Source organism: Bactrocera tryoni, chromosome 2, assembly GCF_016617805.1.
Source record: "Bactrocera tryoni isolate S06 chromosome 2, CSIRO_BtryS06_freeze2, whole genome shotgun sequence".
NCBI lineage: Eukaryota > Metazoa > Arthropoda > Insecta > Diptera > Tephritidae > Bactrocera > Bactrocera tryoni.
In genome coordinates, this window is record NC_052500.1 from 17803845 (window position 1) to 17821587 (window position 17743).

General features: G+C 35.0%; 1 protein-coding gene across 3 annotated transcripts in view; it reads right to left on the reverse strand.

Moving 5' to 3' along the window:
- Positions 1 to 1968: 1968 nt before the first annotated feature.
- The window catches only part of LOC120768336 (neural cell adhesion molecule 1-A), a 29695-nt gene continuing 13920 nt past the window's right edge, over positions 1969 to 17743 (reverse strand). For all 3 annotated transcript variants that reach the window (XM_040094987.1, XM_040094985.1, XM_040094984.1), the window contains exons 5-8: positions 17298 to 17429; positions 14326 to 14478; positions 5097 to 5585; positions 1969 to 2766 (exon numbers count right to left, since the gene is read on the reverse strand). In XM_040094987.1, coding sequence (XP_039950921.1) covers positions 2543 to 2766; positions 5097 to 5585; positions 14326 to 14478; positions 17298 to 17429 — 998 coding nt within the window. In that variant the 3' untranslated portion in view covers positions 1969 to 2542. The remainder of the gene's footprint in view (positions 2767 to 5096; positions 5586 to 14325; positions 14479 to 17297; positions 17430 to 17743) is intronic.

Sequence of the window (17743 nt, forward strand, 5' to 3'; positions counted from 1 at the left end):
GTTCGCGCGATAGAACCTTGCGTGTCATTTCACCAACCAACTTCTTGCTATGGTGTTTGAAAAGCTTAACCTAGTAATCTTCCAAGCGGCGAGTGCAGCTTTGTCGTTCGATATTGCTACTCAAAATTTTTCATTTTCTGAGCAATACAACTTCTTTATTGTATAGCAGAATTTGGCATAAATCGGGGTACAGATATTAACGGAAAGGTTAGGAAAGCGCTTAAAATGCCACATTTTCTTAAAATACTATTATTTTTCTAAGGCTTCTAGTATTTCTATATTATAATATAAATCTCAAGGACTCGAATAGGCATAATAGCTGGTCTTAAAGTTGCTATAAGAGTCCCCTCTATAAGAGTGTATATGTTATGTGGATCTCAAGGCATATTTTGGAGGACCAAAATCAACCGATGAAACCCACAATGCAAGTAGATACATATTTCGAAACCAAAAACTTGAGTAAAACAACAATTTTCACACATTCATTGGAATTATATTTCGTTTTATTTAGTTGTTTTTTCTTTGTTTTGCGCATTTTTTATTTTATATTAACTAGTTTTTTGTTTTTTGTTTTATAATATTAAATATTTTAAGCTACAATAATCGTTTCAGTTTAAATTCACGATAATCATACTTCATTTAGTTTTGTGTGTGTACATTCAATTTGGACTTATGCACTTACTTAGTAAAATCTTTCAAGTTCTCTATTATATTTCTTTGTTTCCTTTTTACGACACAGATGGGAAATTCTTGAAGAATTTCTTTTAAAAAAGTACAAAAACGATGTGAAATACTCGTCAATGATTTTTATTGGAAAAAGTGGTGATAAAGAATTAAAAAAATATATATACATATATAAGAATAATAATTAAATTTTGGAAGGAAAAAAGGTGAAATAAATTTTCGTAAGGATACAAAGAGTTTTAAAGCCGACTTGCAGGGTTGCATATGAAATTATTGTTGCGCCCATTTTGCAACACCGTAAGCATAGCTTAGTTACTATAGGAATCTAACTATAGTGTAAAAACTTTTTGTTTTGATAAAAACTTTTATGTTCAATGCTAAAAACTATATTATTAAAAAAATTATTTAAGAAATAAAAAAATATTTAAAAAATTCAATAGCCTATATTATTCAAAAAACACAAAACATTACCAAAAGAAAAAATCGGGATACCGAAACTAAAATTTCAGAATCCCGAAATTTCGGGATTAATATATTTTTAACTTTATTAATAAAAAATCAATAAATTTTAATAGTTTCAAGTCCTAAGTAAATTTGTAAAGGAAAATGATTGGGATCGCGAAAGTAACATTTCACAATCCCGAAATTTTAAGATTAGAATACTCTCTGTTATTATTAGTAAAAATCAGTGAAATATACAAGTAAGAAATATATGAAATGCCGAAAAAATGATAACACTCCCGAAATTACGGTATTAAGATTACCCCTACTATTATTAATAAAAATATTATTTAAATTCAAAATTAAAATTAAGAAACCTTTAAACTTCGCAAAGAAAAAAGTCGGGATCCCGAAAGTAATATTTCAAAATTCCGAAATTTCGGTATTAAAATTAGTGTTACTAGCATTAATAAAAAATATTTACATTTAAATTTAAAGCCCCTAAACTTCCCAAAAAAACCGGGATCCCGAAATTAATATTTTAAAATCCCGAAACTTTGAGACTAAAATATTTTTTATTATTATTAATAATAATCATTGAAATGTACAAGTATGAAATATTTGAAACCCAGGAAAAAAATCAGGCTGCCGAAAAAATTAATTAGCAGTCCCGTAATTTCGGTATTAAAATTACATACCTTTACAATTATTAACAAAAAATTATCGAAATGTAATATTTAAAAAAACCTTAAACTACGCAAGTAAAAAAATCGGGATCCCGAAAGTAATATTTCATAATCCCGATTTAATAATTCCGAAATTTCGGGTTTTAAAACAAACAACAAAACCAAAATTGGCAAGAATAAATGAATTTGCTAAATCTATCACAGAATCTGAAAGCAGTGTAACTTTTTGAAATGTATGTATGTTTGTAAACACTTCCATAAAATGTATAGTAAATATAATCAGTGTCCACTACAACGCATTATATGTAAGTACATATGCAGTGTATTCAAAACAAATCAGGTACATAAAAATATAACAGAATTAACTACATACATACCTGCATACATACTCATACCAATTTCAATAATCGTAAACATTCAACAACTATGCATGTAGTAGTGTGTATCAAATATTTTTTTAACAGAGATTTCACCTCACTAAAGGCCCTATTACCACATATGTACATATGTATGCATATGTATTTTACCAATCATTTGCTAAAGAACAAGTAAAGCATTTTGGGAGAGGGAAATAGGAGAGAGGAAGGCTTGAATTGTTAGAGTGACTTACTATATATGGATGTATGTATGTTTGTATGTATTTGTTCAACCGTACATAAAAAAACACAATTGCCAACATATGTATGTGTGTGCATGCATATGTATGTGTTAGCGGTGTTGTGGCATCGAACTTAAACGTACGCACTAAATTTGACATATTCACTAAGTGAGTATCCTAAGCCAACTACTAAACATGTTTGCCAGATAATATTCGTAACGGTTCGTCGAGCGAAATTTGTTAGTGTTGCGAAAATTTTCACCGTACTCCAATCGCTAAGACCAGCTAGATTGCGCGTTGCAGCACGTACCAAATACGTGGTGTTGCGGTCCAAGCCGTCGAGCACAAAGCGTCCACCTGTGTGCGTGTGTGGGTGTGTGGGTGGATGACGTTAGCGTGCGAAGAGAAGTTGTGATAAAAGACAAGACATGAATATAAAGTTTAAGTAATGTGGTATTTTATAGCTGATATTCATTTGTATTGACAAATTTTAAATTGGATTTAATGGAATTATAATTTAATCCAACTAATAAAACTGTAAAATAGAAATAAATAAGTAATCTAAATAACAAAATAATATTAGTTTCGAAAAGATCTTAAATGACGATTACTCTATGTTGCTCCTCGTGGGTCTATATATACTTCTACGGCTCTTTACGCAAATTCTCTCTCTCTTTCTCTTCTGGTCCTTTTCTCTATCCTCCGCTATAACTCTTTTTCACTCAATTTATATTTTTGAAGATTTCTAACTCAATTTTGTTCGGTCAGTTTATATGGCAGCTGTATGCTATAATAGTCCGATATCAGGGATACCGACAAAGTAACAGATTCTTGCGGACAACCTTCGTTTGAAAGGTTTCAGACCGATATCTGGAAACTGAGGATATAAACAAACAGACATAGCTAAATCGACTCAGGCAGTCGCTATGATCATCTTTAACCATAAATGAAGTATGTATAGAATCTTCGACATTTACTTCTGGGTATTATAAGCTTCATGATAAACTTAATATATCCTTTTCAGGATAGAAAGAGCAATATTAATCTATTATCAGTCATTATTAGCTTCCAGTTCCCTATCGTTTTAAAGAAAAAACACAAAAACTTCAAATTAAATGAACAAGAACATTCTTTGGCATTTATTTCTTGGAGGTTTATCTCTTACAAATGTTGGCTGCGGCTACGTCTCAGATGATCCAACCGTTGAGTCCTAGTTTCGATGACTCGTTTAAGCATTTCGACTAGTAACTGTTGAATGAAACGCGTGATGTTTTGCTCCAAGCCCTGAATCGAAGCGGGTTTGTCCGCACAGGCTTTAGACTGTACATATTCCTACAGGAAAAAGTCGTGTGATATCGCAAGATCTTGGTGGCGAATCGACCGGCCCAAAACGGGAAATTATCTGCTCACCGAAGTGAGATGAATGCGATGTGGGGGAAGTGGCACCGTCTTGTTGAAATCAAATGTCGCCGAGATCACGAGCTTCAATATCAGGCATCAAATAATCGGTTATCATAATTTTGGAAAAAATATGGAACGATGTCGCTTGGGAAGGTCGAGTGGCTTCAGTTCTTGCCCAAGCTGTATTTTGTTAGCTTTTAATTTAACATCTCGGCGTAGAATGCGTCTAGTCGTTCCATACGTTAGTCCGAGTTGTTGCGAACGGCGCCTAATCGACTCTCAACGGTCTTCGTGTACACTTTCAACTACGGCTGTTATATTTTCTTTACAGTGTGGTAGACGTTGTCTATTCGGTCGTATATTATGCTATAATGAATGCTGGGTCTCCAGATAGGTAATGGTGTTGCGAATAGTGCGCTCAGTAGATCGATGATGTTCACCATAATCTGAACAATAAAGACATGATAGCTTGACATAACTCAAGCATGATCTGTCAAAAAAAGGCTTTTGAAAAAAGTACCTTTATTTTGAACACTCGTTACTTTTGAGATTGTCGGGATAGAACACTCGAGCCGAAGGTTCTGGCAGTCAGTGCTCCTTTTTTTCGTGTAAAAATAATTGTATTATTTTTTTCACATTTATAAATAAAATAAAATAACTTTGTTACAGAAATGTAGCACGTATTTGTGCTTCATGTTTTTTCAATCCCCCTATGAAAAGGCTGGCTTTAAACGTTTTTATGGAAAACTCTTCGAAAATATGGATCGACTATTATTCGTACTACCTAGTAACAAAAGTCTACACTTTTTCACTAGAGCCCTCGCTGATTTGTTACTTACTTACTCCTTCCTTCATAGTTGAAAACGTTCCATTAGTAGAACAACGACTCTGTTTAATGATATCCTCTGTTTACCAAACAAAGAAATAGGTTCAGGCAGCTTACAAGTGTGTGGTGGAATTCGTTGATTTGAAGTTCAAGGAGACGTTCCATAAGTTCATATAATATAACATATTACAGATAAAACACGAAAGCAACTTAAAATCGTTGAAGTTTTGTACAAAACAAAAAGAAAATACTCGCATGCATAAAAAATAAAAGTCAGACAACTGAAGACTTTAAATAATTAATGTTTTAATTCCATTTTTCAAAATAAAAAATACGTTTGACATCAAATGAAAAAAAATCTCCAAACAAACCTTGTAAAACGAAAGATGTAGATATTTTCTTTTTCAAAATTTTACCTCGTTAGCATTCACTTAGCACTTAGGGCACACGCAGCACTTACCTCGTTGCAAGTGAAAATCCTTATGCTTTGCATAACTCCAATTGCCCGCGCTATGCTTAAAATCCCCCTCGCTCATATATTGCACACGATAGCCGTACGTATGCATATTATCCTCAACATTCGAATACTTCACCGATCGGATGTCGAGGTCGAAGCCATCGGTGAATGCGCGCAGCAATTGAAAACGTGTCGGTCCGCTCGGCTTCTGGCCCTTACGCAGCTTAACAATGCGCTCCAGCATGCCCAACGGATTGGCAACTTTACACTTATAATCGCCGAGTTGTGATTCATTTCGGACATGTATCTGTAGCGTTGAACCATAATCGGCATAGAAAATGCGATAATTACGTCCGGTAATGGCACGACCCTCATGCACCCAGGTGAACGAAGGTGGCGGCTCACCCATCGCATCACATGATATATTCACCATACCGCCGATATACGCATATTGCACCAATGAAGTGTCATTATCGAACCAATGGGGCTTATCTAATATCGACAAAGTGAAAAGTAAACGAGTGGAGGTGGTTGTGGAGCGTTGTGCGTTGCAATACGATGCGATATTGTGGTACAAAAAAGAAAAAACGTTGTCGGTTTTAAATGAATTGAATGCTAGTTTCAAGAGAACTGTAAATATGATTAGGTGAGTTTCGCAGGATATGTGCATACGCCACTCTATGGTGTGATATGTGTTTAGGTATGCATGTATGTGTGTGCGGCGAATGTGTTAGCCTTGTAGTTGTAAAAGTGTAGCTTGTGCATATTTTGGTTAGTTTGCTAGCTGATTTTTGAATTTTATTAAATGCAAGGCTGTAAACGCCCTCACAGATGCTTATGTGCTTTTCGCTTTAGTTAGGGTTAGCTTTTTACTGAGCTTTTAAAATACTTGTTGTCTAGCGGAATGAATTTTTGATTCCCAATTAACTGTTAAGTAATGATCACTCTTAAAATACTCCCAAATTGAAGAAGTAAAAAGAGAGAACCAAATTTCTTGATATGTTTCAACAATTTGGCGTGCGGTGAAACGAAATCCTAACTTTCTACGTGAGCAAATGCAGAAAGCGCCTCTCTTGAAAACATGCCATAAAATCTTTCGTCTCAGTTTTGTCCGAAATCACATGAATAAAGACAGATAAGATTCAAAAAATAAAATTTTGAATCTCAGGTGATTTCTCCGTTGAGAGAAAGTTCAACCTTGATGGTCCAGACGGCTTTTTGGTATACTGGAGAGATTTACGAAAAGAGCCGCGATATTTTTCAAAGCGCAATTTCGGCGGAGGTTCACTTATGGTATGGGGCGCATTTTTAAATTCTGGGACAGTACCGTTAGCATTCCCCTCTTGCCGAAGGAATAGTTTCGAGTACCAAGAATTGTAAGTAGCAAATCTGCGAATCTATATACACAGTCATCCACAAAAATCTTTCTTTTTTCAACAAGACAACGCAAGAATCCAGATGAGCAGGTCAACGAAAGCGTGACTTCAACGTAAAAATATTGATCTTTTGGAATGCCCAGCAACAACTGGGAATGGCTGGTCAGAAAGGTTTACGAGGATTATCGTCCATTTAATACGACTTCTGAGCTGAAAACAGCTATTTTGGATACATGAGCCTTATTAACCCCAACTCAACGCCAAATCGAATATTCTCACTTATTATTAACAATGGAAGCACAATAAATTATTAGGAAAAAAGTGAAATTTGTTTTTTTCCTTTTTTCGTAGTGGAAGGGCTTTCTTTATAGCAATGAAATACCCTTTTCAGTACATTTCGCTTACTATCTACAATAGTAGGAACAGTATCGTTAGAAAAAAATGTCTTTACAGAATTGTTAGAGTTACCTTAGAGCTTCAAAATAACACCATTCGTTTTTAGAATGGGAAGCCATTTTTTTTTTGTAATTTCATAGAAATATAATCTCTTTATAGCAATGAAACAAGGTCCACCCTTTAAACACCTTGAACAAATCACTTAAGGTTCAACTACAACAGTAAAAGTGGTGTAATAATACGTTTGTAGGGCAAAAAGATCCCAGATACCCCGACTTCCCGACGACTGAACTCGACTTTAACATATTTAACTCTTTTCGAACTTGAACTATATACCATACTATACCAACGCATGATCATGGTATAATATAAGATCTGTATTGTATGGTATTTGTATAAGAGCTGTGGAATTAGCCAATTTTTGAGTATTAATTTATCATCCGCTTGGAGCCGCTTTAATGTTTCTAGAACCTTGACGACAAGAACATAGTTCAACGAATCAAAAGACAATGGCTACACTGGCTAGGTCATGTCGTCCGAATGGACGAAAACACTCCAGCTCCTAAAGTATTCGGTGCCAGGAAAGCAGAGTAAGAGGAAAACCTCCACTCCGTTGGAAAGATCAAGTCGAGAAGGACCTGGCTACGCTCGAAATCTCCAATAGGCGCCAAACAACGAAAAGGAAGAACAAATGGCACTCTGTGGTAAGCTACTGCGTGAGCGGTGTCCACGCCAGTAAAGAAGAAGAAGATGAAGGACCTCGAACTCGATTTATCTTTTCAAAAAGGTAGCAGCTGACGGGGAATAGCAATTACTCTAAAAACTCAGAGCTCATTCGTGTAACATAAAATTCCCAAGTAACAATATTGAACTGTTTTCTGATGATGATAGGGTCTGATATACCATAGGCACAGCTCACCCAATCCACAAATACATTTTCAAAAATACATAAATACACCCTAATGTTGCAATACGTTTGTGAATGAGACTTTTAGGCGCATCAGAAGCACCACATAGCCAGACAGTCAGTCAGTCGCTTAGCTTAACAAAATCCCGGTTATTTAAATTTCTCTCCAGCTTATGCAACTAACCAGCCCCGAGAGGCGCGCACACACTTAGCTAAGAATCAAATATACATAGTTCATATGTACGTATGTATGCTGGTAACCTGAACTTTCAGCTCTCTTCTAGTGGGGATTTAATGTAAAACTTCTACAGCAAATAGTTTGCTAAAAACTTTCGCTGCAAGCACCAAAATGCAATTCCACCCATTTTGCGGAACTTTCACTGCTCCGCAACTGAAACTGTTCCACTTGTTCATATACGTACTTAGGTAAGTATACATACATGTCTATCCACTTGCCTACCTAGAAGTGTACTACGCAGTGGCAAAGTAACATATCGTTTCGCCCAATCCAATCAATTTGAATAGTGGTTAGGGCCGTACTACATCGCCAACAACTCAGCTTCACTTACACTGGAGTGTCTTCTTGGAACGGCAGCAACCAATGCTGCAGTCGGTGAAGTTCGTGGCGAGGAGGGGCTACAGGGTGTTTGCTAGTTAGTGCACACTGCGAATGCAAAATACGTTTTGCTGTCAAAGTGAAGTGGTGTACCATTCTCTGCCATCACCGCCACCGACATCGCCATCGCCTGCCTTTAGTAAATATTCACTTGCGTCTTTGCTTACGCATTCTCCTTCAGGTTTAAGCGACCGACCGCCCGCTCACTCGCCCGCTTTATAATGTCAAAGCAAGTATAGAGCTGCTTGCCTTTAAAGTTTCAGTTTCATTTCATTAGGCAAATGCGTTTGCGGCATTGCTGCCGCTCGCCACCCTGTCTCTGCGCTGTTTGCATGTTGGCTAAGCGTCTATCCGTCCGTACTTTGTTTGGGCCGTCGATCCTTTCATCCGTTCGTTCAACGTTAAGCCCCCCTATACTTCAGCAACAAACAGCAATATTTCTAAATCCGTTTCGAGTTTTTATCCACACTTTTCGAAGTTTACTAAGGAAGCTACAAATTTGCCAGCAATTAAAAGTGTATTTGAGGATAAATGAATTGGGCAAATATACATACATACTTGTATTTGGTAGGGCTGTTTTTGCTCTAAAATTGATAATGTTTACTACACTGGTATTTGATTTTAATCCTTTATTGTTTTATTGGGGGAAACGAGCCTTGAAGTGTTGCGAGAAGGAGAGAAAAAAGAGTTAAAAAATTGAAGGTTTTTCCAATCAAAAATTGTGCGTAGGTAGAGCTTGGTTTGTCAAAAGAGGATCAATTTTCACTAGACTTTCTATTCATTACTTAAATGTGAGGAGTTGTTCGGCCGACTCTATTCATTAACACCATGGGATGTGAAATATGATTTGTTCGCCTTGAGTATTGGCATTTTTACATGAATAACTAGAGGAAAAGAAGTAAGGGCTATTGACTTCCGGGGTTTTTGAATATGCTATTTTTAACTATTCGTTCATATTTTCTTGTAGCTTTTATTGTAATTTGTTCAAAACAAAGCTGCAAAATGAGGACGATTTTTAAAAACGGCAGGTTTTACTTTCCAGAGGCTCCATACTGTTCAGTGGAATCCGAAGCTGCTTAAGTCGGTACATCTCAGTAGTGCGTTGCTATATTTACAATGGATAAAAATATCCAACGAAGAATTTGTCTCAAATTTTGTGCGAGGAATCGCAGCGAATGTTGCAAAAGGCTTACGGTGATACAGTTTTATCAAAAACACAAGCCTACGGGGGGTACAAAGCCTTCAAGGAAGATCGAGAGATCGTTGAAGACATGCCTCGTTCTGGACGACCTTCGACCTCTTTAACTGATGAAAGTATTAAAAATTCAGAAGAGATCGACATCTCTTGCGAGTCCATTCGAATGATTTTGAAGGATATTTCGGGTATGGAAGGCGTTCTTGCTCGATTCGTCTCGATAAAGCTAAATTTTCTTCAAATAGAGTACCGTAAACTAGGCACTTTGGACATGCTTGATTATGCGAACTCCGATCTCACATTTATGGAAAGCATTATAGCTGCCGATGAGACATGGGTTTATGAGTTTGACATGCGAACAAGTCAACAATCATCGGAATGGAGGAGAAAAAATGAGCCAAAACCAAAATATTTTTGGTTTGCTGCCTATGAATTTGTTCGGGAGGGACAGACGGTAAATAGAGAGTTCTATTTGGCCGTATTGAGGCGTTTGCGTGAGAACATCCGTCGAAAACGGCCGGAATTGTGGAAGTTCAATCCATGGATTATAGACGTTGATAATGCACCTTTGCATCGAGCTACGATTATGACAGATTTTAAAGCAATGAATACTATCAATCAACAGCTCCGTGCGAATTTTTCTTGTTTCCTAACTGAAATTAACGCTCCGTGGAACCTATATTCAGCCGATCGCTGAACGAGCTGAAGGCCATCCCAAAAAGTGCTTATCAAAAGTGTTTCGAAGACTGGAAAACCATTGGGGATTACTTTGATGGCGACAAAATAAATATTGAAGAATACCTAAAATTTTGCTTATTATGACAAATTCCGTGTAGGATCATTACCTCAAATCCGAAATGTGTATTAAAGGTAGGAGCTTGGAAGAACAAGACTGGTAACTAAAATTACACTTTAAAGAAGTAGTTAGTTTCATTAGTCGGCAAATTTATTGATCAATCGACTTTCGGAAGATTTAGTAGGAGACGTTTTTAGAGTCGGAGACGGAGTATGATAGAAAAATGAATGCCTCAATAATTGTGATCTTAATCAACTAGGGAAGTGCCTTGTTTACCAGGACCACCGTCGGACTAATGAGATTGATCGAAATGTGAAGAATTTTCAACAGAAGAAGAGTGAAAACACGTTGAAGATTGTATTACCTAACTCCGGATCAACTAACTCGGTTTGATTAAAAGCGACTTGATGCAAATTTCGCTTGTTAGGTCCTCCGTGACTTCCGTATCCCTAGAGTGCGACACTAAATCGAAGCGGTTATTCGAACCATTTCAAATTGAATTCTTCATTTCGAAATTGCTTGCTTTAAACATATTCATGCAAATATTATACTATATAATATACAATACATTCATAGTATGTGTGTATGCATATTTTGAGGAGAAAAGTTTTGTGCTCATAGAAAGTTTTTATTTCGCTTAAATTTTTATTTAAGCAATAACTTTCTCTACCGCAATTCGTACAAAAGTTGAATGTGACGCAAGTTGCATTTAAATCATAACAGTTACCACAGACCCATATTGAAACATATAAGGATATAAGTACTTACATACAAATGTGCAGTGAGTAAAGTTGCACTGCTTTGTGAATTTCATATAGTATACAGGGTGGTTTAAAATTAGTTTGTTTTGCCGGAGCCAATTTCTTATTTAATATAAACCTTTTTAGGAAAAGCTTGAAATGTTGCTTAGTGAAAAATATTTATTAGGGTCTATATTACCCGAGAAATGAAGTTTCTATCATCTAAGCAACTTCTAAAGTAATTTCATTGATCTATCTAACTACATAAAAATCCACACCACTGCTTTTGACGGTTATAAAATTAACGGATTCTGTTTGGTGAAACCCTCGACTCGTACTTTAGTAACTCTGTCTTCGTTGAACTGGTTTCATAGAGTCTTGAATTAATTTTTTAGTCGGAAAACCTGTGGAAACTACTAATGGCTTATGTTTTTTGATAGTACGTTCAATTATGATTATTAATCTTAAGAGATCGCGACCGGTAAGAGTCAATATTATCACTGTGGAGCAGAAAGTTGGTTTAGGTTTTGCATTAAAACTAATCCTCGAGACGAGACGGGATATGACAACTAAACAGTTACAGGCAAGTCATTTGCGGCAACAGAAATATTATACAAAATAATTTAAACCGTTGTGTATCTATAAAGTGTTTAGAGCATATCAAAAACCTGCTAAGGTGATTAGTTTTGGTACCAGCTAACGAAACAGAGACGATTATAATAATTATTTATTTGCAATAAACTTAAAAAGAAACAAGTAAGAAAGAGCTAAGTTCGGGTATAACCGAACATTTCATACTCTTGCAACTTGCAAGGATTAAAGCAATGGAAGTACCCTCAAGTTCATAAGGCTTGTTAGTTATATCGGGTTTGGGGCGAGTTCTCACCCAATTTCATTTCATCCTAAGCACTCAAAGATGCACCATTATAAGAAAAAGAGAGAGAATGCTCAATTTTATTACGATAACTCACATATTGGCCGATATATGTGGCATAAAGTCACCCGAAATCTAAGCCAATGGTTTGCTACCATGAGTTTAGGATTGGCTGAGCAGAAAACGGAAGTCTTGCTCATAAGCACCATAGGGAATTATCTCACAGTCGAAGTTGAAGTATCTGGGAGTCATGGATACCAAACTAAAATTTGAGGCGTATACTTTGAGTAGAGCAAACAAAATATATAATGCTCATCAAAAGGGGTCGCATGCGTTCCAGCCGGCCAGCTTTAATAGCAAAAGCAAAGAGTCCAATAATACTGTATGCAGCACCAATCTGAATACAGGCACTAGATATAAAATCATATGCAAAACAAATAAACGCTGTGCATAGGCTCACTGCTATCCGTCTAACAAGTGCTTTCCAACGATATTAAGCGACGCTGCTGAAGTTCTAGGTAGTATGCCGCCGATTGATATCCAGGGAGACGAATTCGTGCGATTGGACCAGCTATCAGGCGAAAATAAGAGGAAAGAACCAAAAGCATCACCATTTGAGAGCACTCAGCTCTAATTATGACAAAACTAAGACATATACAGTATATTAGGCGTCAGTCAGACTGTACAGTGTTTGGCCGGAAAGTAATAGGACTGATTTTCTTCCGCCTCGACTGTAGTTCGGAGCGTCGACGCACCGACTGGATTCGGTAGAGGGCGTTCCTAGCTAACGAAAGATCAGTTGTCTCCGAGCACCTGAAGAGTCATGACAAACATTTTCGCTCGACGTGTTTCTTTGAGTGTTACAAGCCTAACGACCAGAAACTGCGGCGAGTGGAAGTGTGCCAAGAAAAATTGAACATGCGTGAAAGTGACCCCCAATTGACGATTCAAGGATCTTTGAGTATGATCCCGAGACAAAGAGGCAATCTTCCGAATGGCACACGTGAGAGAGATATGAGTTGGGAGTAGATTAGGTTTGCGAATTAAAGGTCCACACTCCGGCTTTCGATGCTCTTCCTACAATAAAAACAACCTTCCCTGTTGCAAAAATTTTCCATGCAAAGACTTATTATGGACCAGTCAGTTTTTATGACAGCCATATTTCATAGTCGTCCGATATAGGCGATTTCGACCAATAAGGAGTTTCTAGGGAAGAAAAGGACGAGAGTCTAGTTCACTTATATGCCGGCAAACAGACAAATCGTCACGTTCTTCTGGATGTTATAAATTTCGTGGCAAACTTAATATAAGAATACCCTGTTTAGGTTACAAAAAATGCATTCGAATCACCCTGTGTGATAGTTTTAAGCGCATATAAGCACAAATACATATACATATGTATATCTTTATAGAAATGTTTAGAGCAGACAAATTGGTGAAAGGACGTGCATGCAGACAAACTAACGAAATAAGCATTAATATATACGGTATATATACATATGTATGTACGTCTGTGTAAAGGCACAAGGAGTTGCAATATCCATATGTATGTGTATACAATGTGCCATTATGGGTGTATAGCGGTGTGCGTGAATTCATCGCTTTCGGTTTTCGTAATGAAGTGCACTTTAGTGCCGCCTGAGCGTCAATATTCGAACATACACAAACCTTCATACATACAAATGCAAGCATTTATGCAAGCAGTTTTGTATATGGTCATATGTATGTGCGTATGTGGGAAAGGAAATTTACGCTGCTGAAATACTTTCGAATAGAGACAACACTTTCGCGTGAACCCAACTGGTGCTCATACCTGCAATACCATACATAACTACACATGTATATGTATATGCATATGTATATACATTATGCATTAATTTTGCGTATGTGTGCGCAGTTAAATGCAAGTTTGCGCTCCCATATGTGTACTGGGTAGGCAAACACCGTCGACACTGCAACAACACTTTGGAGTGAGTGCACCGAATAACTGTAAATTAAATGCATGCGCTGCTAACTCGGCTAAAGCCGCTATTATACAACCTCACTTGTCTTCCCTACTAACCCCCCTACAAACAGCATAGCGCTCACACAGTGTTGCATGCAGCACCGTTCGGTTAAGAACAGCTTACCGCACGGATTTGACACGTATATATGAATATGTGGAAAAAATATGTATTGATAGTAGTGCGTGTAAGTCTGTGTGAATTTATATTAAATTGTATGTGTACGTGATCGTAATGCATGGCAGCAACTTTAAAAATCCAATTGCATATGTATATGTATGTATGGTTGTGTGCATGTTTTGCTTTGGGAGTCCATTGAATACACTTACGCTGTATCCTCAGTAGAATCGTAATTTGTTCGGAATCCGCAAAAGTTGGTGTGATTCGCATCGCACGACACGTGTATTCACCAGCATCCGATTGCTGTACATTCTTGATGAAGAGTCCATCGGAGAGTTTTTTGTATTTGGTTGAGTTGACGGCTGTGGTGTTGTAGAAATAGCAACAAATTGAAATGGAAATTTTCAAAATAACTGTTTTTAAATGCGTTAAATATTTGAAACAGAGATGTTTACATATATGTACATGAATGGATAATAAAGGTCTATACAAATATCTAGCTTACAAACGTTGAAAATATTTGTGAAAATATTAAATATTTGGTTTTAATTGTTAAAAAAATATTTTAAAAATCAAGTTTACAAGACTAAAGTTTGATTTTGGAAACATACGCTTATATTAGGGTGGTTCAAATAAATAATAAAAATATTATGATTTGATTTTCGAAACATAAGGGCGTATTAGGGAAGTTCAAAAAATAAAACAAAATTATTAAAAAAAAAATATTTTAAAAATCAAGTTAGCAATATTAAGTTTTGATTTTCGAAACATATGCTTATATTAGGGTGGTTCAAATAAATAATAAAAATATTAAGTTTTGAATTTCAAAACATATAGACATATTAGGGTAGTTCAAAAAACAAAATAAAATTATTTAAAAAAAATATTTTAAAAATCATGTTTCTAATACTAAGTATTGATTTTCGTTCTTTGGTTTGGTCCAAAAAAAATTTATTATTCCAATAAATATTTTTAAAATTAATAAAAGTTTTTATTTTCGAAATACATGTACATAAATATGTGTATATTAGGGTGGTTTGAAAAAATGGATTTAAAAAAAAATATTTTAAAAATCAAGTTTGCGGTACTAAATCTTGATTTTCGAAAAGTATTTATAATCGGTTGGTTCCAAAAAAATAAAAAAAATTTCCCTGTGGTACTTTGAAAAATAGGTTCTTGAACACTTCTACGAAAATCTCTGCAAGCATGAGCTCTTAGTTGTAACGGGCAGTGGGCAGTCCTCTTAAGTTAATATTTTTTTAATTTATTAGATAGAAAAATTCATATATTGCTTCCAACTAACGGCTTGCAAAAATATCTCAATTCATACATTTCGTAGAAATATGAATATTTTATAAAATTGTTGTTAACGATATTTTCGTAAACCTAAATATTTAAAAGATATTAACTGATGAAGTGTGTAAAAAAAAAAAGTTTGACCCACCCTAATATACATATATTGTACTAACACTAAAAAATACATAACAAGTTGTAATACATTAACAAAAAAATATTGTTTCATTCAAATTTACCTAAAAATCTCTTCGTTATAATAAATACATTTTTAATCATAACTGAATTTGAAAAAAATTTTAATTTGAATATTTTCATAATACCAAATTTTAAAAATTGTATTTTTAGTATACTTATTACTGTTTAAAAGATATTATCTGTTGATGTGGGCGAAAAATATATGCTTTTTTTTGACCCACCCTAATATAAATATATTGTATTAACACTTCAAAAAAAAATAACAAGTTTTCATAAATTTACAAAAAATTATTTGTTTATTAAAATTTACTTAAAAATACCTCACTTTTAATAAATATAAACTGGATTTCGAAAAAAATGTGTAGTTTGAAAACTTTCAAAATATCCAATAAATTTTATTTTCAGTGTACTTATTAACTATTTAAAAAATATTAACGGTTGAAGTTGGTGAAAAATATTTTTTTGACACACCCTAATATGAATATATTGTATTAACACTTGAAAATACTTAATAAGTTTTAATATATTTACAAAAAAATACTTTTTATTCAAATTTACTTAAAACACCTCACAATAAATATACATATACATATATCATTTTTAATCATAACCAAATTTCAAAAAGAAAAATTAGTTTACAAATTTTCAGAATATTTAAAAAATTTTATTCACAGTATACTTATTAACTCTTATTAACATTTAATTAATTTTTTCAGCTTTCGAATCTTTCTACTGAATGCTTTTCAGAACATTACATATATAATATAAGTAAAAAAATTTAGAAAAAACAATTGTTGCTTAGGAATATGTATTCTTAATCCTAAACATTTTATTATTTATTTCATAAAGTTCTTCTTCTTATGTAATGTACTCAAAATAACACCACCAAAACCCATTATTGGATTAAAGAAAACTATATTATTAAATTTAGATAAGGACTTCCACGAGCTCTGGGTCATGGCAAAAGACACTGTTTGAATTTGATAAAACTTGAACGAAAACTTTGAATTTCTGAACATTCGTATATAATAGAATTTTAAATGAATTGTGACGGTTTCGGTTAATCAAAAATATGAAAAGACATTAATAATGAAATACTAGAAAATAGACGAGGGAAAAGAAAGGAATCGAACAATCTGCTTGCTGGGGGTTCATTACATACAACGACGGTGTAGTCTTCTTCAAAGTGCAGTATCAAAGTCTCTTTAGAAACGTGACTAAACCTGTAAGGGACGATAAGTCAGTGGAGATTGGCAGGAGTCTTCCGACAGAAAATGTAGATAAAGTTATAGCGTGCGACGGAATCGCCAGTAGCAGCAGAAGTTCGGAGACCACATAAAACTCTATAATGTCCACCACGTTGGAAATACTAAAAACCTTCCACTCTTATACTTCATATGAAATCATGCTTTTTATATCTCTTTTCTTACTTTTCACAAGCAGTTTATTCTTAAAATTTTTCACAAATAATTATTCACACGAGCAAACAGCTAATCTAAAGTAAACATAAAACTTTTTCCGAACTAATTTTATTACACCGTTAAATTGCTTTAAACATATACACGTGATAACACGTGACACCTACACACATACCATATTGGATTGTAAGGGCATTTTATTCACCATTTGCTTTTAATGGCAATAGCTAATTTAATTTTATTTCAACACGTGTCATTGCATGCCTACTTACTGTTTATATATTCGCCATTGTATAGCCAGGACACGTCCGGACGGGGATCACCTTTAACAAAACACTTGACCGTGGCGTCACGACCCTCACCCGCCGACTGCACCAGCTCCGTTTTGTCAAAGGAGATTTTCTCTGGTTTTTCAGTTGCATTGTTGGGCGCCGTTTATTGTTTGTTGTTGTTATGGAATGTTGTTGTTGTGCGGTATTGTTGTTGTTTGCGTGGCACGATGAGGTGGCACGCAGATGAGTAGTCGAATTTTATATAATTTTATTTTTGTATTTTTTTATTTTATTTTGTTGTTGTTATTTTTGTTGTTGGAATCCATTCACATTAGCCACAATGAGTCAGGCGGATATCCACAATACCACAACAAAGCGTTTACGAGCCGGTAAGTGGGGGCGTATGAGTAACCAACATTAAGGATATACAAAATGGTAACGAAGTT